This window comes from Grammomys surdaster, unplaced genomic scaffold, assembly GCF_004785775.1.
Source record: "Grammomys surdaster isolate TR1022 unplaced genomic scaffold, NIH_TR_1.0 145, whole genome shotgun sequence".
NCBI classification, from domain to species: Eukaryota; Metazoa; Chordata; class Mammalia; order Rodentia; family Muridae; genus Grammomys; species Grammomys surdaster.
The window spans coordinates 4,252,945-4,274,045 of record NW_021604603.1 but is presented as its reverse complement, the minus strand read 5'-3'; the positions used below and the strand labels follow the sequence as shown (position 1 = coordinate 4,274,045).

At 41.6% G+C, this 21,101-nt stretch overlaps 1 protein-coding gene across 1 annotated transcript in view; it reads left to right on the top strand.

Moving 5' to 3' along the window:
* The window catches only part of Ppp1r12b (protein phosphatase 1 regulatory subunit 12B), a 198,072-nt gene that overhangs the window by 103,173 nt on the left and 73,798 nt on the right, over window positions 1-21,101 (top strand). The window contains exons 15-19 of the mRNA XM_028764608.1: window positions 7,856-7,946; window positions 12,761-12,964; window positions 14,624-14,813; window positions 14,895-15,007; window positions 16,344-16,385. Of these exons, the coding sequence (XP_028620441.1) occupies window positions 7,856-7,946; window positions 12,761-12,964; window positions 14,624-14,813; window positions 14,895-15,007; window positions 16,344-16,385 (640 nt within the window). The remainder of the gene's footprint in view (window positions 1-7,855; window positions 7,947-12,760; window positions 12,965-14,623; window positions 14,814-14,894; window positions 15,008-16,343; window positions 16,386-21,101) is intronic.

Here is a 21,101-nt window from a genome sequence, read left to right as displayed (position 1 = left end):
CCAGCATCTCCCCTTCTCTTCCCAGAGTTCTTCCCTCTTTAAAAGATCTACTCTAGCTGTTTCATCTGTCAGTGTTTTTTCCTGGATCTCTTGGTGCTCTTCATAACGCGTAGAAGGACTAAGGGAAGTGCTGGGCTTACTCTATACACATTCTACAGAAGTAAATATGTCTGGCTATTATTTTCCTGCCCCTTAGCCTATCACCCTTATTTCTTCATGGTTTCAAGTATCATTATAGATTTTTCCTTTAGGGTTCTCAAGTCCCCTTAAGAAAAAGCCTAGAGACAAACCAGACTAAACCATTCTACCTTCTGGATTTTAAAAAAAGAAAAAGTTATCCTACATATGTGCTACCAAATTGAGAAATTCAGACATCAAACTAGAAGAGTTTGCTGATAGAGAGCCTGTCTTAGTTGGGGTTTTACTGCTGTGAACGACACCATGACCAATGCAAGGCTTACAAAGAACAACATTTAATTGGGACTGCTTGCACGTTCAGAAGTTCGGTCCATTATCATCAGGAACATGGCAGCATTCAGGCAGACATGGTGGGGGCAGAACTGAGAGTTCTATATCTTCATCTGAAAGCTGCTAGCAGAATACTGACTTCCAGGCAGCTAGGATGAGGGTCTTAAAGCTCATGTCCACAGTGACACAAGTACTCCAACAAGGCCACACCTCCTAATAGTGCCACTCCCTGGGCTAAGCATATTCAAACCATCACAGAGCCAAAGCAAACACTTTCCAGAAACCCTTTCCTTCTTCACTCACATTCCCCTGTGAGCAAGTCCTCTCTTTCTCCTTAAGGAGCCTCCGGTTTCTATCTGGGGATGCAGCCTAATGGTAGAGTACCTGCTTGGTATGTACAAGGCCCTGAGTTTGAATCCTTGTATATCTAAAACCAAAACTTCTATTTTCCACCCTTCTTGATCGGTAGTGCTCTGTTAACTCAGGCCCTGCCATTGAACCTGTGGCTTTCTTGCCCCTTCCTTCACCTCTCCCCAGGGCTGTGCTCCACTGTTATCACCAGGTCACCTCCTCCTACTCAGACCTGAGACTGTGCCCCATGAAATGTGAGCCCCTCTCCCTTCCCCAGGAAGCCTCTTAACTCCTTAACTCTCCTGCAGTGCTTCATTCCTTAGCCCCTCAAAGAATATCAGGTTTTCTCTCCAGAAGAATCCTTGGCATTTTTGGTCTTAAATACTGATTATCACTGTGTACATCTTCCTATAAGATTCTGCTCAAGAGCAAGCCTTCTTCATTTTTATATAGTATCCAGGGTAGATAAGACAAACGGTAAGATGGGAAAATGACCAGAATGAATGAAAAGGAGAATGAGTGAACCAGCTAAACTAAGAAGTAGTAAGTTACCGAATGAATAGGAATTTAACATAATAAGGCACATTGCTGTGAGTCATAACCCAGTTCCATTTTTCATACATAACCTTAATTCAGTTCACTAATTATTTGGAGTACCTGATAGAGTAGGCAGGATGCTATCTGCCAATGCTGTAATGACGAAGAAAAATGCTCACATTCTTAGGACTTTAGAGGGGTGGTTAGCATTGGATGGATGGAATGTTTACTGTGCTGTCGGACACAGACGCGCTCTCTGTCTCTCTGTCTCTGTCTCTGTCTGTCTGTCTCTCTCTCACAAACACACACAGTACTAATGCCACTACTGCTGTGTGTGTTCTTGTTTGTGTTTCCGTGTATAAATATGGAAGGGTTTCTCCTGGATCTTTGCAATGGAAAATCTGAATCTAATGAGTGAGTGCATATTTCTCTCTTGTTTACAGCTGAGTTACATTTGAAATATTATTCTGTTTTTCTTTTTTTGCCTATCAAAGAAAGATAAAAGTAGCTTTTCCTTAAACTCCAATTTCCTTGCTGCTAGTAAAATACTTTCTCTTTTGTTTATAGGCTTTTCTGTTTCTTTAATTTTCTTGAAAATATATTTTGTTGATTTGAGGTCATTGTTTTGTTGTATATCTTTTTTTTATGTTCAGATATTTTCTGTTGTATATCTGATACACTTTTAGCTTATCTTATTATATTTGTGATTTTTTATCATACTTCCATCATTTATTTGTCATCCTTCCTATTGAGATTTGAGTTATTTCTATGTAAATATGTTGGCTTTTTTATTTTAATCAGCAAGACAATGATGGTACCCTACTCTATTCTGCATTAGGTGATAAATGTTGGAGACAGTTGGTCAGGTCTCGATGGTGTAGCCTGTGGGCATGCAGTAGAGCAGCATGCACTGGCCTTGTTGGCACATGAATCTGTCATTCTTGGCATCAGTAACACCTGCTGTGACCAATGAACTAATTGTAAAGTGACCTACATAGGTAAAGCACTGTCATCTGTGAAAGTGGCTTTGGCTCTGAACACTGATGTGGTTTTTCTTGAAACTGTTCAGAACGGGGAGAACTCAAGAGTACACTCTGCTGATTGGAGGCAGGCCACAAACAACAGGCACATTGGCTCTACAGCAGAAAGAGTCCTCCGAGCCATAGTTTTGTGCTGTAGAACATAGAGACTAGAATAAGGTATCTGTGGAGTTTCTCAGTGAGAGGCCAGACTCTGTAGGCTGTGCAGGTACCGTTGTGTCTGCTCACTGTCTGCAGCCCAGCATGGCAGCAGTGGGTGCACAGCCCCTGCCTCTATGCTTATCAGTGACTGCTTGAACCCTGTAGGGGACACATAACCCAAAGATTTATTGTCTGGTCCTTTTCTCCAGGAATGCATAGTACTCAGGCTGAAGACTCCACACCACTGACATTTAGGGCCAGATAACTCTGCCTTCCCTATGGAAGGGACATGCAAAATTGTCCCTGATAGCGCCAGTCTAGAAGATTCAGAAATTCCACTTCTACCCCTGCCGCCTCTCGCCATGCTTTGTGTTCTCTTTGTACCTGTCTCTGTCCTTTTGGTTATTGAGGTGGTAGCATGGATTCCTTGCTTGAACTTCAGCTCTGATGTCTGTGCTTATTAGAGTGCACAATGGCACATAACCCTTTAGACTCAGTCGCACTAAACTGAAATCAGACCAGATCTTAATATATGGCATATACTAGTGGGCTGGTTAGTTATTTGTCAATCTGATGCAGACCTAGACATATCTGGGGAAAAGGAACCTCAACTGAAGAATTGCTCCAAGCAGAAAGGCTTAGAGACATGTCTGTGGGAAAGTTTTCTGACGGCTAATGATTCAGGAAGGCCTACCCCACTGAAGACAGTGCCACCCCAGGGCAGATGACTCTATGTTATATAAGAAAGGTAGATGTAAAATGCCTAGGAACAAGCCAGTGATCACCATTCCTCTGTGGCCTTAGCTTTAGTTCCTGCTTCCAGGCTTCTGCCTTGAGTTCCTGCCTTGGCTTCCCTAGATGATGACTCTAACCTGTAAGCTAAATAAACCCTTTTTCCCTGAAGTTGCTTTTGGTTAGTGTTTTATCGTAATAGCAGAGAGCAAGCTTAGATGTAGAAATCTTTCTGCTCCTTAGGTAGCTTCTCAGCTTGCACAGTACTTACAGTTTTCCTCTCTCCAGCTTAACCCTTTATACAGAGGTGAGATTCCTCTTTGTGTTCCTGTCATGTGTTGTTCTTTACCTGTCTCTTTTCCTCTCTCGGTATGCAGCAGCTGACTGTGCCCAGCCTCCAGCGAGGCAGTATTTACAGCTCACTTGGGTGGATGCCACAGCTAGGGTAGCCCAAGGGCAGATGAAATAGCCAGAACAGGAGTGCTGCACCTCTCCACTCTGTCTTCTCTCACATAAAGAAGAACTCTCCCTCTCCCTTCTGTCAATGACAAGGAGTATTGATTGGCTTGGTACAGTATATAAAATATGCATCTAATGGAATGGTATTTTGGGAACTATTAGTAGCACTAGCTTGCTGAGCCCCGGGATTTTGCCCTCCTCCCCTTCCATTTCCCCCTTCCTAGGAACAGCTTCTTAGCAAATTACAAAAGCTCTGCCTCTGACTTGCTGGGTAGCAGTGGCAGTGCAGGCTTACTCTAGTTTCCAAGGGAGACGGGTGCTGAGACTGCAGCATTTCCCAGCAGCCGCTTACCTTTCTTGCTGTTCATCTCCATGCATGTCTTGACCTTCATTCTGCTATGCAGGCCTGCACAAGAAGGTAACTGTTTTCTTGGAGTTCTCTGCATTGAGGTGGGGTGGGCAGAGGGAAAGCAGGGTGGTATGGGAAAAAGCATATGGATACAGAGAGTATAAATGCTGGAATTAGAAAACAAGGGGCTCTGAGGTGCTCTGGTCTGTGAGCATCTTCCTGTTTGCTGTACCGTAAATACCCTGAAGGTGGGAGCCCCAGCACTAGCTCATAAAATTTAATATTACTGCATACAAAAGCACAAGGTTATAGTAATATGGCCTATGGGAAGCACAGAAGAAAAATGAAAACTTGGAGAAGAAAATGTAATCAATTGCTCTCAAACACTCTATCTTCATGGATTCTGTTCAGTGTGTGTTTTATTTAAGGAGAAAGCTGAGAATGTCTCTTCAGAATATTCCCAGCATTCCAGAGGTGTGCTTCCCACATGGTCAGTATTTGTGTATTGCTGTTTAAATTTAATGACAAATAAAGTAAAAAATAATGTCCTCTGTTGCACTGGTCACATTTAAAATGTTCAGTAGCCACATGTGGCTACTGGCTTTTATATAAGACTGAATATTGGACACTTCCATTATTATACAAAATCCCATTTAAGGAACTAAAGACCCCTAGAAACCCATAGAAACATGGGAAGCTTAGTATAATCGAAGCTGTATCACAAGTTCTGAATCTGTAGATTCAACCAACTGAGTTGAAAATATTCAGGAGAAAAAATATACTTGTGTCTAACATGTACGGGCAATTTCCTCTTGTCATTTCTTAGCTAATAGTGTGACGAGCAGTTTCACAGCAGTGACATTGTATTGCACAACAGAAGTAAGCTAGAGATGATTTAAGGTATATGTTTAAAGAAGATGTTAACATATCTGCCAATGCCATGTGATTTTATGTGAGACTTGAACACTCATGGCTTTGGGTACTTGGGTGGGGGGTGGGTTCTGGAACCAAATCCCCTGGAATATTTAACGATGACTCTGTTTGGCCAGACCAATGAATAGGCTTTAGCAAGAAGACAAACGGCCTTTTTTCCACAATCACCATAAATATGGATTCATTATGGTTAAAGCTGACTGAAGTTTTGAAAAACCCTTTGCCTTCTTCTTTATTTTGTGACTAAGAGGCAGAAGAGCGCAGCAGTCTGTTTTCTTCTGTTCTACAGTGTTAATCTCCCATGCCATTCTCTATCAGGCAACATCTGACTGTAGAGTCAGTGTTCTCCATAGGAGAATTTAGTCCCTCATACTATTTGATTTTTATGGTTCTTTCATAGCAGCCCTATAACGCGTCAATAACCACTTCTGTAAGTGTAAAACCATCCTGTACCATCAAACTGTTGAGTAACACAGACCTTAGTGAGATGCAAAGGATGCCAGAGGAAGGCAGTCAGGATGGCTCAGTCTACTCAGTCCTGCTGCTGAGAGATTTGCGTGTAGCTGAAATGTCATGATGCTTTGTCAAAAAAACAAATGTCTCATTATGGAATAAAGTAAGGAAAGTTCTGGATGCAGAAGAGCATTGTGGTAATGTATTTGGTGAATAACCTTGTGATCTTGGCTATGTTTATGTTTCCTTGGGCCTTGATTGTCTCATCTACAAGGCAGGGATAATTTTATCATCTCTACCCTGAATCTTAGAACTAGATCAAATTTTTAAGTTCTTTAGGCATTGGATTACTGAAAATAACTGTTACGCAGGCAGTGGTGGCACACATCTTTAATCCGAGCATTCAAGAGGCAGAGGCAGGTAGAACTCTGTAAGTTTGAGGCCAGCCTGGTCTACAGAGCTTCTTCCAGGACAGCTAGGGCTATACAGAGAAACCTTGTCTTGAAACAAAAACAAATGAACGAATGAAAGAAAGACAACTACTGCTATAGAAATTAGACTTTATTATAAGGATTTTATGAAAAATTATATACCACCAAAGAAATAAAGAAAAAATTCCCTGAAAAACAGAATATTTGTTTTCAAAACAGAAAATATAAATAAGCCTAACTATTACAGAATTTGAATATTTTATTTAAAACTTTCCTCCAGAGTACACTAACTCAGATAAATTTTATTAGTGAATTTTAAAAATTATGTAACACAAATCATACATACATTATTACAGAAAGTAGATCAGCAGAGAATTCTTCCCAACATATGTAACCTTAACTCACAAAGCTGGTCATTAGAAGAGAAAAATCAGAGGCCACATTCCTTTTATGACTATGAGTCGAGAAACCTTAAAGGAATACACATTGTATTACATACAATATTGTAATACATACATATAATACATATTGTCTGAGGCATGGCTGAGTTGGTAAAATGTTTGCCATGTGAGCATAAAGACCTGGATTTGGAGAATAGCAGCACAACTCTAGTCCAGCATGTCCTGGGCATGTGAGGATGAGCAGATCCCTGGGGCTCCCTAGCCACCTAGTCTAGCTGAACCCATGAGTGCCAGGTTCAGCTCAGAACCCTGTTCCAAAATAAGGTGGAGAGTAAAGAAGCCATGTGACATTAACTTCCAGCTTCCATACACCACTGGGAGTGCACATGTATCTACATACATTTATGTCTTGAGCAAAGTGTGTGGCTCTGTGATACAGTACTTGACTAGCGTGCCCACATGGGCACAAAAGCAAAAACAAAATATAAAACACAGAACCTAGAGCCTTTTGTTTGAACCAACACAGTTTAAATAAAAATCAATATGATGTTGCCATATAAACATGAGGACTTGAGGTCAGGTCGCAGCACTCGCATAATAAGGTGAGTTGGTGTACAACTGTAATCTCATCACCAGAGATGCAGGGTGAGGAGGTTTGCCAGATCGTACTGGCCAGCCAACCTAGCCAATCAGTGAGCTCTAGTTTCACTGAAAGACTTTATTCCAAAAAAAAAAACCAATATACATGGGCTAGGGAAATAACTCAGCGAGTAAGAGGGTTTGCCACACAAATGTGAGTACCTGAGTTCAGAACCTACGTAAACCTGGATATGTAGCATGCCTATTTGTAACCCAGATGGTCCCATGGGGAATAAGAGGTAGAAACAGGAGAAGCTTCTGGACCAACTAGCCTATCATATACAGTAGTAAGGCAACCCCGTCTAAAATAAGGTAAAGATAAGGAATGATGCTTAGGTTGTCTCTAACCTCGACACATACGCTGTGGTATGTGTGGGCAGTGATATCTGCATTTCTGCGTTCATACACATGAATGCACTCACAGGGAGAATGCTAAAGACACTTGATATCCACCTTTAATCTTCATGTGAACATGTAGACACGTGCATCAGTACACACAAACCTTAACCGGATTCCTATAAGATAGGAAGTTTTAGGTTAATTTGATGGGCAGTGTGTAAAAAAAACTTCATAACCAATAAACTCCCCTGTAGCGGGGGATCACTGAGAGCAGGATCAAAGCATGGACGCTTACTATCATTGCGTTTCTATAGCATGGCCCACAGCTCCCTGTCACAAAAGTAAGACAAGAAAAGACAGAAAAATAGGAAGTACAAGAAGAAAAACATAAAATTCAGTTTTGTTTTTATAGATGGCACACTCTGTATGGGTGGTGGCACATTTACAAATGTTTGGTATGCCGTAACAGCATTCACTGATGGCACATAGCTTCCTGGCCATTTTGACCTTTACCGACCTTTATTCTCAGCATGGGGGAATCCCTTCAGGATGTAGAGCACTTTCTCATTCCTCTCTTTATAGGTCTTATCTGACTCCTGTACGGGATGAGGAGGCAGAGTCTTTACGGAAAGCACGCTCCAGACAAGCTCGGCAGACTCGAAGGTCTACTCAAGTAAGCATGACCTGCCCCTCCATCTCCCTCCCAGTGTTCTTTTGTCTTTCTCCCTTCCCAGAAAAGTATGTAGTAGTAAACATACTAAAGTAAGCATGACACCCTTCCCTAGTTTTCTTTTGTCTTTGTCCTTCACAGTGGAAGTATGTAGTAAGTATACTAAAATGAGTACTTTTATTCCAGCCACTGTAATTTTATCACAGTTGTCACCATGTCTAAGGGTATACTGTGTGGAATCTAAGTTTATGGCCGTCTCTACTCACACTCACCTCCATTCCTCCAGGCTCATTTTAGCTTTGCTTAAGAACTTTTAAGAAGCCTTGTAGCTCTCCACACGTGGAGAATCTCTAACCGATGGCAGTTCAAAAAGTTAAACATAGACTTTCCATTTGATACAACACACACAGACTACTCTTAGATAAATAACACGAAAACATATTTTCACATAAAAACTTGTATAGAGAATTATATAATAGCATTATTCAAAATAGCCAAAAAGTACAGCCAACCCAGTATTGTACTCCATAATAAGAATGAACAAAATATGCCATGCTCATACAAGGAAATATTATTTGGAATTAAAATTGAATGTTACAAGAGCTGGAAATAATGCTTGGACAGTTAGCACCTGCTGCCCTTACAAAGTTCAGCTCCTAGCACTAATATCAGGTAGCTCACAACAGCCTGGATCTCCAGATCCAGGGGTCCAGCAGCCTTGTCTGTCCTCCTTTGGGTATCTGAGTACACGTGCATAAATCCACACACAGACATACTTTAGAATACAAAAAATTAAAGTGGTGTTACAGCATACATGAACTTTGAGACAACATCTCAAGTAAAACAGCCAGGACACAAAGAGCCTGTTTGTTAGGAGTCCATTATGAAGTGTATCCAAAATGGCATAGCTAGAAGGGGAGGGGAGGGAGGAGGCGAGGGAGTAGGGAGAGTTGAGAGAGACAGAGGGAGAGAGAGACAGATGGAGGGATGATTAATGCTTGGGGTTCAGGGAAGAAGAATGTGAAGAGACTCGCTACTGGCTGTGGCCTCTTTTGGGAATGATGGCAGTGACCTGAGTGTTGAGAGCAGTGATGGTGGAACAGATCAGAGCATCCTAGGGACCATCAGATCACACACAGTAAAAGGCAGAGCTTTATGATACATGAGTTATATTTCAGTTAGAAGAAAGATCAGAAGCCATGGAAGCAGTTTAAGGAAGAATGTGATGTAGCTCACACTGTTCGCAGAGATTGGTAGGTAGATGTTTGCCAAGCCAGGAAGCCAGAAGATTAGTTAGGAAGTGGTTCAGAGTCGCCCCAGCTGAGGGCAGGAACTCAGGGTGTAATGGCCTTGTGTGTGGAGGAAAGGCCTCGAGAAGGCACTGAGAAAGCTGAGAAAGCAACAAAGCAGAGTGAAGAGGAGGCCAGAAGATAGCAGTAGCATTAGAGATGAACGAGAAGCTGGTGTGGCAGAAAGGAGTGCTCTCTGTTTTTTACTTAGATGGTGCGGAAGTCAAGAAAGACAGCTAATAATGAGAAAGGGACATTATACAATATAGTAACAAAAAGATCAAATCTGTCTTTCCTGACCCTCCAAGAATCAATGTATGTATCTCCTCTTCCCATAGAATCCGTCGTCCACGAAGCCCATGACTGTTTCTTGTGTTTCTTTTGTTCTAGTCAATATACATAAGAAAACTTGGCCATTTCTACATTTTTAAGTTTATATTCAGCGTCACTAAGTAATTCCTATCAGCACTGTCCATCTCCAGAATGTTCTTTGTCTTTCCAAACTGAAACTCTGTATTCATTAAGCAATCACTCTATGCAAAACGAGCAATATTCCGTTTTCTCTCTCTATGAGTTTGACTGCTTTACGAATCATATAAATGAAATCATACGGTGTATGTCTTACCTGTTTGGCTCATTTCATGTAACACAGTGCTAGGTTCATCCATGTTGTCCACGTTGCATCATTGTATTTCTTAAGTCTGTATGTTTATGCCACAATTTATCATTCATCTTTTAGTGGACACATGGCTCCTTCAATAAGCCACCGTGCAAATGGCTATCTACACGTCTCCAGACCCTGTTTTCAGTCTTTTGTGGATGTACAAATATATATGTGTGTACTGGCTTGTATGATAATCCTATTTTTAATACTGAGGATGTACTGTTCATGTAATAGCTGCCCTGCTTTCCACTCCTGTCGCCATCCACAAAAATCCCCATTTTTCTAGATCTTTCTCAATATTTGTATTATAGTTTGGAGGATTTTTTAATATAATAGCTACTCTAGTAAATGTGAAGTAGAAGACTGACTGTAATTTTTTTTTTTTACATTTTAATTTTTTTATGGGGAATGGCACACACATGGAGGTCAGAGGATAACGTAAGGAATCAGTTCTCTCCTTCTACCACGTGGTTCCCACATGTCAAACTCGGGCTTGGCAGCATGTGTCTCTATGCACTGGACCATTTCAATAGCCCACTGGCTCTATCTCTACTGTTATCTTCTCCTTCAGTGTACAGTAGATGAATAATCAGAATATGTATGCATATATTATACATATATTATATATACATACATCTATTATATATATATATAATTGAATATATCAATGAATGAGAAATAATAGTCTGGGAATATAGTCTATTCTTATATGGTTTTAAATTCATTCATGAAGAGACAGGAAAACTTATCTGGAGAATGGCGTATAATTAAAAGTGGAAGAGCCAAAGACACACAAGTGTCTTGTAATGAAAGCAGACGTGGTGGGCACACTTGTAGTCCCAGCATTTGGGAGGTAGAGCAGTAAGAGCAGGAGTTGAAGGCCAGGCTCAGCTACATAGTGGTGTAGAGGTCAGCCTTGGCTACATACAGAGGAGGGATGGAGGGAAAGGAGAGGCAAGAGAACAAAAGAAAGTGAAAGAAATTTTGTAGAAAAAGACTCAGTAGAGAGAGCCAAGGTCCACATCAGAACTAGGAAGGATCTTCAGACTCTTCAGAATGTGTACATGACCTTTGAAAATATTTTTAGGTTCTTAAAGGGATAGGTTCTGTGGACAGGGTCCACAGAAGCAAAATTATCCAGAAAGTAAACATTCAGTTCTTTACTATGGCGGATGACCCAGGCTTTCTTGGGTCTCACTGCCCTCAACCTCCTCCCACTGCCTCAGCCTTGCTGAACTGCTGATGGACACCTGCATCATCCTGACCTCCTGTTTCTGACTCTTTGGACAGGCTCCTTTAGCCACAGTGCCTTTTGCCCCTCACACCCTTCCAAAGAAGCACTTGTGAGGTCAGAGGACAGCTTCATGTGTCAGTCATTGCCTTCTGGGACTGAGGCAGGGTTCTTGCTCACCACTGATCATAGCAGGCAAACTTGCTTTACAAGTGTCTGTACTTCCCAACAGTCTGTGCTTCCCATCTCCCCAGAGGTGTGTTGACTTGGGTTCGCAGATCCAGACTCTGGTCCTCTCACTCATTCATCCACTGAGCTGTCTCCTCATGTCCCCGAGTTTTTATCTTAATGTGTACACAATATCTTATGATCATTCATTTTTTTTCATGTAATTTCTGGTAGATGAAACGTTTCTTGAAAAGGGTGCTGCTGAGCTAGGCTAACAGCTAAGAGCACTTACTACTCTTGCAGAGGACCCAGGTTCAGTCTCCAGTGTTTACACAGTGCCTCACAACCTCCTGTAACTCGAGTTCCAGAAGCTCCAACACCCTTTCCGGCTTCTTCTGTAGGCTCCAGCATGCACATGGTGCACATCAACTCTGGCAGGCTCACACACATACCCATGACTAAAAATAAATAAATTTTTGAAGAAAGTTTCTTGAAAAGAATTACTTGACTTGCCTCTGTAGTTTAATTGCTAAGGGGCATCAGTTACTTAAAAGGGTGAATAAAATTAAGAGTATCTATTTTTTTAAAGGCAGCTATGAGGCTAGAGAGAGTCCTGCAGTGAAGGGTGCTTTCTGGTCTTGCAGAAGACCCTACATTGTCAAGTGACTCACAACCATCTGTAACTCCAGCTTCAGGGGAGCTGGTGTCCTCTACAAGGAATATACTTGTGTACACACATAAGAGTATGTGTATACATATAATTTTATAAAATAAAAAGGATACTATGGATTTGGTAATTAGTGTCTGCTTTCCAGCTTTGGGACATGCCCCACCCAAGGCTCTGAAAATGTAAGCACTCTACTGGAATAATCTCACTCTCTCCTTAGTGCCCTCCTGCGCCAGGTCTACCATTTGGTTTTGCTTCTGTCATGCTACTCCAATGATCCCAGGAGGAACATTAATTGTTCATACATCTCTGTGTGATTCCTAAAGTTACTCAGGAAATAACTGTAGAGAGGAAAAAGCCAATATAGCGTTTCAGAAAGTTTTGTTATTTTAGCCTAGCTATGAATTTTCACCTTCTTGAACCATGTTTAAAAATTTTGGTTTTTTTGCAGTAATTACTGCTCAGAGAATAAGAGGGTAACCATTTGATCTTGGGAGAGGGTAAAGTGCACTCAAATAACTGAGCACAGTTTGGTACAGACCAAGGACATATGTAACAGTAGATACCACTGTTGACCTATTTTTGGAAGGCCAAGTTAGGAAAGCTAAAGTATTGGTTCAGAGTGTACACAGATGTAGGTCTGAGTTCTCTGTACACCACAGTGCTTATTTTAAGTGTGTGTTGCTAGAAATGGTCTTCTGTTGGGAGAACCATTTAGGTTGATTTGAGGGCAGTTTTGTTACTCAAGAATTCTATGTGTTAATGTGAAACTGTCTTTACCACTTGATATTTTCCCAGGGTGTTACCCTAACAGACCTCCAAGAAGCAGAAAAGACTTTCAGCCGATCAAGGGCAGAGAGACAAGCTCAGGAACAGCCTGGTGAGAAGCTTGAAGATCCTGGTGGGCTTGAAGGGAGCACCAAGAAGCAGGAGCCCTCAGCAGCCCCAGCAAGGGAAGCTGGCGAGGGCCAGCAGCCTTGGGGCAGAAGTCTGGATGAAGAGGTGAGCTCTTTTTGCTAGCGTGCTCTTCCCACAAGCACAAACGTTGGTGACCCTTCATCAGTGGTGGCTTAAATGCTATTCCGTCTTGCAATGAACAATTCCTGAAAGTCACTGTGTGTTTATAGCTGTCTTTGGTGCAGACCTATTTGGCTGAAAACACCCAAAGGAATTCAGTTCTTTAAGTGATCACTTTTCTCCTCAGAGTTCACTAATGCTTTTGAGTGAATGTCTTACTATTCGTTAAAGAGAGAATAGAGTATAATAAGATATAAATGAAGAGATAAGTGTTTTTATGTCAGATACTGTTTCAAGCATTTAAAATGTATTAATTGGTATAATCCTCAGGAGACCCCTCTGAGATTGATATTAATATTCCTATTTTATAAATGAGGAAATTGAGTCCCACAGGCTGAGTAACTTACCTTACACTCTACACATAGGCTAATCGGCCAGTAAGGATTTGAACATAGGCAGTATGACCATACAGCTTGTTCCACACTAATGTGTTGTTTCCTAAATTCCTGGGAGTCACCATCTGTGTGGACATGTGTTGAGTGGAGGTGACATTCACAGAGAGGGCCAATGGTATAATTAGGGCAAACATGCTCCTGGTCTCCATGGTAACCGTTGGCCCTGTCACTGTTATCACAGCTCCTTCTCTCTCAGAAGTGTCCTAATGTGGGCCTAAGAGTAACGGTTACTGTAGTGACAAGAAGACAGTGTCTCGCATGTCAGTGCCCTGAGTGCTAAGTTTTGTGAACTGATATTACTATGCATTTCATTTGTTAAGTTATTGTTTACTGAGTACTGGTTCTCGGATGGAGTTCCGGTACCTAACACACATTTTCTAATTAAGGCCCCACCATCCTGGCTGAGGATGGCTTTATCCCTATTTTACAGATGAGGAGGCTGAGGTCAGAGAAGTTAACTTTTTCAAGTTCACACAGTTACTGCCTCCTAAGGATAGATGTTAAGCCAAGTTCTATCTCATTCCAAAACTTTTTTACTTCATTGTTTCTGTCGTTATAGTTTATAAATTTAAAGGTACCTAACCTCTACATTGTGAACCTAGAAGAATCTCCAGTTTCAACTCTTAAAAAAGAAAAACAAATTCAAGGGGAAAGAGAAATTTTTTAGTTTCAAGAAAGTGGTTTGGTGGTATAGCCTTGCCTAGCATGTGTCAGGCCTTGGTTTGATGTCTAGAACATGAGAGGAAACGACCTTTTCAGTGAGTCGTGTGGCATGTCCGTGGATCATGCAGACGTTTGCTCTCTGTCCTCAGGGCGTCACCCGCTCTTGTTCCCTGCTTCACACTCTTGAACTTCTTATTCCCCATCTCTTCTGCCTTTGAGCACTCCATCTTAAAAACACCATTGTTCTTTCCAGTTTCAAGATCAAAAAATTTTTATTAACACTGAGCGATTTAGTCATTTTAGCAACAGTGTCTCAGCTGCTGTGGTCATGATGGAATCCTCAGAGTAGGAGTCCAGAAGCTGCAGGTTTCTGACCACTTACTAACTAATACAGCTGACTAATACATACTGACTGGACATCAACTGGTAATAAGTCTCCTTAATATTGAAAAGCCCAATTTGAGGACCCTTACTGTCTATCCTTTGAACCTGACCCCTAACATCTCATTCTGCGAATTATTTCCAGCCTATCTATCATCGCCTAAGATGTTCAACTCAGCCAGACAAACCCACAACACCAGTTTCTCCTTCTATGTCAAGACCCTCCCTATACACTGGTTCTCATCTGCTGCGTACAAGTAGAGCTTCAGTCCCTGATTCTGAGAATTCGGAGACCACCACACACACCACAGCCGCAAAGGAAGTGGACATGAGTGGTATGTACAGCTTCAGAAGTCACTCCCCCATGTGCACGGCCCAGGCTTTTAAGATCCACATTGTGTGTTATCTTTGGGCAGAGAAAGAAGAAGCTGATTTGGATGATCAGTCCTCTAACAGGCTGTCTGTCCGAGAGAGGAGACGACCTAAAGATCGGCGAAGAGGCACAGGCATTAACTTCTGGACTAAGGACGTAAGTACATTGTTCTATATGGGCACACCATATCACCTGCGGCTGCCAGCCTTCCTGTGGAGATCAAAAGAAAGAGTGCCATGTGATGCCATGACTCTCATAGAGATAACAAAGAACTTTTACTAAGAAAAGACTACTATTATGGGACTTGTTCAATGTGTGCTAAGGGCCTAGAGCAGTGCTGAGTGCAAAGAGGGCACTATAACTGATAAAGGATTTTGAAAGCTGGAGATTTGCAACTACCATGTGAACAAGGGGATACATTTCGCAAACTTTAGCAGTCCTCTCTAATAGTTGCTGAGAGTCATGTAGTCGAAAGTATCGTAAGACTACCTATAAGCCAAGATTCTAACTATTCTACAATAATACGATATTGAAGGAGGGGACTGGAGAGATGGCTCAGTGGTTTAGAGCACTTGTTGCTCTTTTAGAAGAACCAGATTCAATTCTCAGTACACACATGGTGGCTCACAGCCATCAATAACTCCAGTTCCAGGAATCCAGCAGGCACACACGTGGTATCCATACTTGCATGTTGGCAAAACCTTCAGATGTGTAAAGTGAATGCATCTTTGGGAAAAGCAAAAACAGTTTAAAACATTTCAAACTCATCTGCATGTTAGATTGACCTTTCCGGCAGGAAAAGGATCAAATTGTAGAAAACAGGTCACCACTTACTAACCACAAACACACACTGTACTGTAATGCACTCCCACCATAGCTGCTTCTAACCTTCTCATTCAAGCCTGCTACTAGTATTTTTAAGCCAATTGGCCAGCATCCTAACCCAGAGGCCCCTGGTTTCTAATGACCAATTTGAACGTTAGGTAAAACTATTCAGCGAGACAAGAAATATAGTAGTAGCAGTCATCCATTACAAACTGTCTTTTACAAACCATCTTTTAGTGAAAATTTCCTTGTCTTAGGGCTGAATTCATAGTTTTTGGTTTGTTTTGCTTTGTTTTGTTTTATTTCGCTTTTACCAGTGGGGATTGAACTCAGGGCCTTGCACATGCTGGACAAGCAAACACTCTACCAATAAGCTACATCTCCAGACCATAGGGTGATAACTTTTGACAGAGTGAAATAAAGTCTTGCTTTTTGAAAAATACATTTTCCTCGCTGTATTTGGTTTGACACTTTTTACCACAGTGATGCTTCTAAGTCCCCTGCCTGTGGCAGGTGTTGGAAGTGGCAGTGGTGCTGTCACCTGCCTTTCAGGCTCATTGCCCACATTTGAAAGACCAAGAAGTGTAACTGGTTGGAACTAAGCTTGCTGTTTTCAGAGAGGTCTGTGACTATGGTTCCTATGGTTTCCCTCCTCTTTCCATTTCAGGAGGATGAAACAGATGTCTCTGAAGAGGTCAAAGAAGCATGGGTAAGTGACTGACCAGTGATGCACAGTCCCTTCAAGGGCTGTCTTGCTCTGTGGCACACAGTTTTAGGAGATGAGCAGATCTGGGCACATGTGTGTTGAGTGAGAAGATGAGAATTCCTCTGAGAAACGAGGCAGGTTGCTTGCTGGTGCTGCTTTTTCCTGTCCTGTAGCACTGCTCATGTTCTTGGACAGCTTTCTAGTGTTTGGCTGTGCTACCTGCCAGACGTCAACACTGACAGAGGCTCTGCTTTTTTCTCTCTTGACTATTACTAGATTGGATAAAGTACTTAGAAACTGTTGGAAGAAAAGAAAAAAGTGATACACATTTCTAATGGTTCTCCTATAACAGAGAACATAAATAGAACATAAAATTTGAGACCATTTAAAAGTATTTATATTTGTCTTTGAGTAAGGGTAAGCACCTCACCTCTTTTGTAACTTGGCCTTTTGAAGCCAGGCACCCATGTCTGACTCTGCACTGAAAGTCCCGCACTCAGCATTATCCATCTGCGCTACTTTTATACCTCTAAAACACTGAGGGAAGAGGGAATTTGGTTTTGGTAAACATTTATACAAACCCATGTCCTTTGCTTTTCAAAGCATGTGAAATGACAGCCTTCTAGCACCGTGCATTTTAGTAGTGAACATTTATTCTCAGAATATATTTAATGATCTTTATAGAAAATCAAGTAGCTCATCTTTACCAATATAGATGTAAGTAGTAAATCACCATTGTTCTAGCTAAATAGTTAAGATCCCAGACAGTAGTTGTATGGTGCTTATAATCCCTTATGAGTCCGTGGTAGGAAGCTCACAAGTTTCTTGGTTTTGGTGTGTGTGTGTGTGTGCGTGTATTTGTGTGTTGGATAGGTGTGGATACATTTGCATATGTGTGCACAGGTTGTATGGCGACCAAAGACTTGCACCTTAATGTTTGCAAAAGGATTTCTCACTGAACCTGAAGCTTATTAATTGGGCTAGACTGGCTGGTTAACAAATTTTATGAATCCTCCTGAATTCTACCTCCCAATTGCAAGGATTATAGGCATACAGTGCTGTGTCTGGCCTTTTTATATAGGTACTAAGAATCTAAACTCAGGGCTACATTACCATCTAAGCCATCTCTAGCTCCTATAGGGCAAATTTAAGGCCAGAATGGGCTACATAGCAAGATCTTGCCTCAAATGGGAGGGGGAGGGCTAACTAATGATAATATAGGTAAGAATTGTCTACCTTGATTGATGTTGAGGATTTGTTACAAAGATGAATTGTGTTGTTTAGGTATATACAGAAAAATCCCTTGGAGCAAGTGTGTGTGTGCGTGTGTGTGTGTGTGTGCACGTACACACTTGTGCATGGCTGTACATGAGATTATGCATGTATGCCAGCAACTTCTTTAAGAGATTTGGGATGGCTTTTAGAGGGAGAAATGTTCCTTTGGGGAATTGTGCTTAAACAGAGAACCTGAGTAATAGATTACAAAGCCCTGGAAAGGCCCGTAATCCCTGAAGGGTTAGGGTTGTGTAGATCCTGGGAATTACAGGGCAGATTTTGTTGCCATAGAATGTCTTTTGTCAGTTAAAAAAATCTCTTGTCTGTAGTAAACTTCTTGGCACTGGAAAATCTTAGCCTAGGTTGCAATAAGTAAGAAGAAGTGATCTCAATACAATGCTTAGAGAATTTCTTTTAGGAAAATTCCCCTTAGGGAATTTCATGAGAAGATTTTCTGGTCTGTGTAGAAAAGCATGGGCTGCTAAGGCTCGACACAAAAGTTATCTGTCAGGTAAAGAATATTCCATTTATCCAATCTACTATTGTTTCCCATATATCAGGTAGACTCCAGTGTTAATCTAAGCAAACAATACCTCTAGCTGGAAATCTAGGTATCTTAGTTAAGGTTTCCATTGCTGGGAAGAGACACCATGCCCAAGGCAACTTTTATAAATATTTCATTGGGGCTGGCTTACAGGTTCTGAGATTCAGTCCATTATCATCATGGTGGGAAGCATGGCAGTGTGCAGGCAGACATGGTGCTGGAGAAGGAGCTGAGAATTCTAGATCTTCATCCAAAGGAAGCCAGGAACAGACTGCCTCCAGGCAGCTAAGAGGAGGGTCTCAAAGCTCACCCCAACAGTGATGCATTTTCTCCAACAAGGCCACACTTCCTAATAGTGCTAGCTCCCTGGGACAAGCATATTCAAACCATGACACTAGGGTTGGCCCAAGCACTTGCCAGGAGGTGCCATTCCCCCGCACTACCTGGAGTTCTGCAAAGGAAAGGCTGCTGCTGAGTCAGCCTAGGTGAGGTGCCATTTTCCCCCCATGTTTTGGTTTAATTAAAAAGAAAAATTAGAAAGAGGTGACAGCAAAGCAGGAATAGGGTCATCGTGAAATCTGGCTACTTCCTGCTGGCATTGGGGGCGACGTGTCTTTAGGGGGAACCTAGAAGAATGGGTATGGGGGTTGTTTGTCCAGTCTTAGGAGAGCTGGCTGTTTCCTGCTGTCCAGGGTCTATGGAGTGAGCCATCTGAGAATAGGTCAGAAGGAACAGGTCCAGTAGAAGCAGCTGTGTGCGTGACAGGAGATGGAGCATCTGGAGGTTGTTTCTCTGGAGCTGTTCTGGATGCACCTTTACTTATCTGGATGGCATCTATTTGGTCCATGAGAGGTAGATCTGAGTGGGTTTCCTGTAGGTGGTGGAAGTTTTTTGAGCCTCTCAGTGGCAGATGGGGTTGGTCTGCAGCAGCAGTGGGAATTCACAAGGTTGGTGATGGCAAGTAGCAGTAGATGAAGTCCGGGTGGTGTAGTGGTGGCAGATGGTATCTGTTTTCCTTCCTACTTCACTTTTTGCTAATTCTAGTCAGAATTTCCCATATGGGCCCACAGAAGAAATACTTAGTAATGACCCAGAATAAATTGTTACCATCTTATCTAAAATTAGTAGTATCTAATGACTCTTAGGCCCATTCTTTCTCTTTCCTATAACATACTGTCCCTCCATTGAACAGTAAAGTTGACTTAGCTCTACAGCATCCAATGTACTAGTCAAAAGAGGGCCTTGCTGTTGAGGTGGCCCTGTCACTAATCAGTGTGGATACTGCTGAGAAGCCAGGGCAGTTCTTTCCTCCTTGGCTTTGGTTCAGTGAAACTATATCTGCTATTGAAGCTATACTAGAACCTCTCTCTTCCTCTAATGGCAATACTTATTGTTTTTAAAGTTGACTCCCCCCCAAGACTCTGACATCTGTTTGTCTACTGAAATATCATTTATAGCTAATAAAATACATAAATGTAAAATGTACCATTTAGGGAATCTTGACCTGCATCTGCAGTGTAGCTACCACCTGGCAGGGTATATAACCTCCATCACTTCATAAAGTTCTCTGTTGTCCCTTTTCAGTCAATTCTTAGCTCCAAAAGGCGACCATTTTTCTGATTTTTCACCATAATTTTATATGGACTCATTCAGCGATATTTAATTTTAAGAAACAAACTTCAGTAGTTATTACCTCTACCATATGTCTCCACTTGGGATTAGAGCTAAATGATTCCCAATATGCATGATTCTTTTCTCTTTTTTTAAGTATTTCAGAAGATTCCATAGTGTCTGACCACCTGCCAGTAATAGCCGTGTGGCTGAGAAGGCTGTCTGTGTAAGCTGCGCTCTGCTCACATCACTGACATCCATTCTCTCTTAAGTACTTATGAAGTAAACCGAGGTTTACTTATATGAGATTCATAGCTAAGGACAGTGCAGATGTTTTCTTATGCACAGAGTAGATGATGAAGAAGACAGTCACATGTTATTATTCTTATGTCTCTAAAGAACACAATAAGTCTACAGAACTTGCTTAATAAGCTTAGCAGAGTAAATGATCATGATCACAACCAACCCCAATGCTAAATCCACCAGCTAGTGAAACTGACAAAGGCTGTAATCTGAAATCTTAGTTACTCCTTGACAGACATGTTTAAGCAGTTGTTTCAAATCTGCATTATGTAACAGGTAGTCTCTGGAAATCTTTAGATATCTTGTCTTACTAAGCAAAAAAGAAAAACAAAAAAAAAACCCCTGAATTTAAACGTTAATATGAATGCCTTTATATTCCAAAGTGTGCTTGATGTTTTCTATATAGCAGTCCTCCTCTATCCATGGGGAGTGTTTTCCAAGGCCCCAGGGGCTGCCTAAAATTGAAAGTAGGACTGTATTGTCTGTGTACTATGCTTTCTCTTATGTTCCTATGATTTCAACCTACAGTTGGTCAAGGTAAACAATCATAAAATGGAACATTTGTAGCTGTATACTGAATAAATGACCACCATTTCTCTCATGTTGCAGGACATTAGTTAGTAAAGTGAGAGTGACTAGAATACAGGCACTGGAATCTTGATGTTTTAGAGGTTGAGCTGATTGCTAAGAAGGCTCTTCAAAGACTAAGGGGGGGATATGGCAGGTTCTGGACAAAGGAATAATTCATGTTCCAGGCAGGACAGAACAGGATTGTGTGAGATTTTTAAAATGTATAAGTTGGTTAGTCTGGAATTTCCACTTAATATTTCCAGACAGTCTGACTATCAGTACCTAAACCCATGGAAAGCTAAAGGTCTGCAGCAAAGGTCTGGTGGCTACTGTTGGGCATCCAAAGTATGGGTGGCTGTTGTGTGGAGACACTCTAGAGTTTCTGCTCTGGATGGAGCAGCCACAGGCACAGTGCT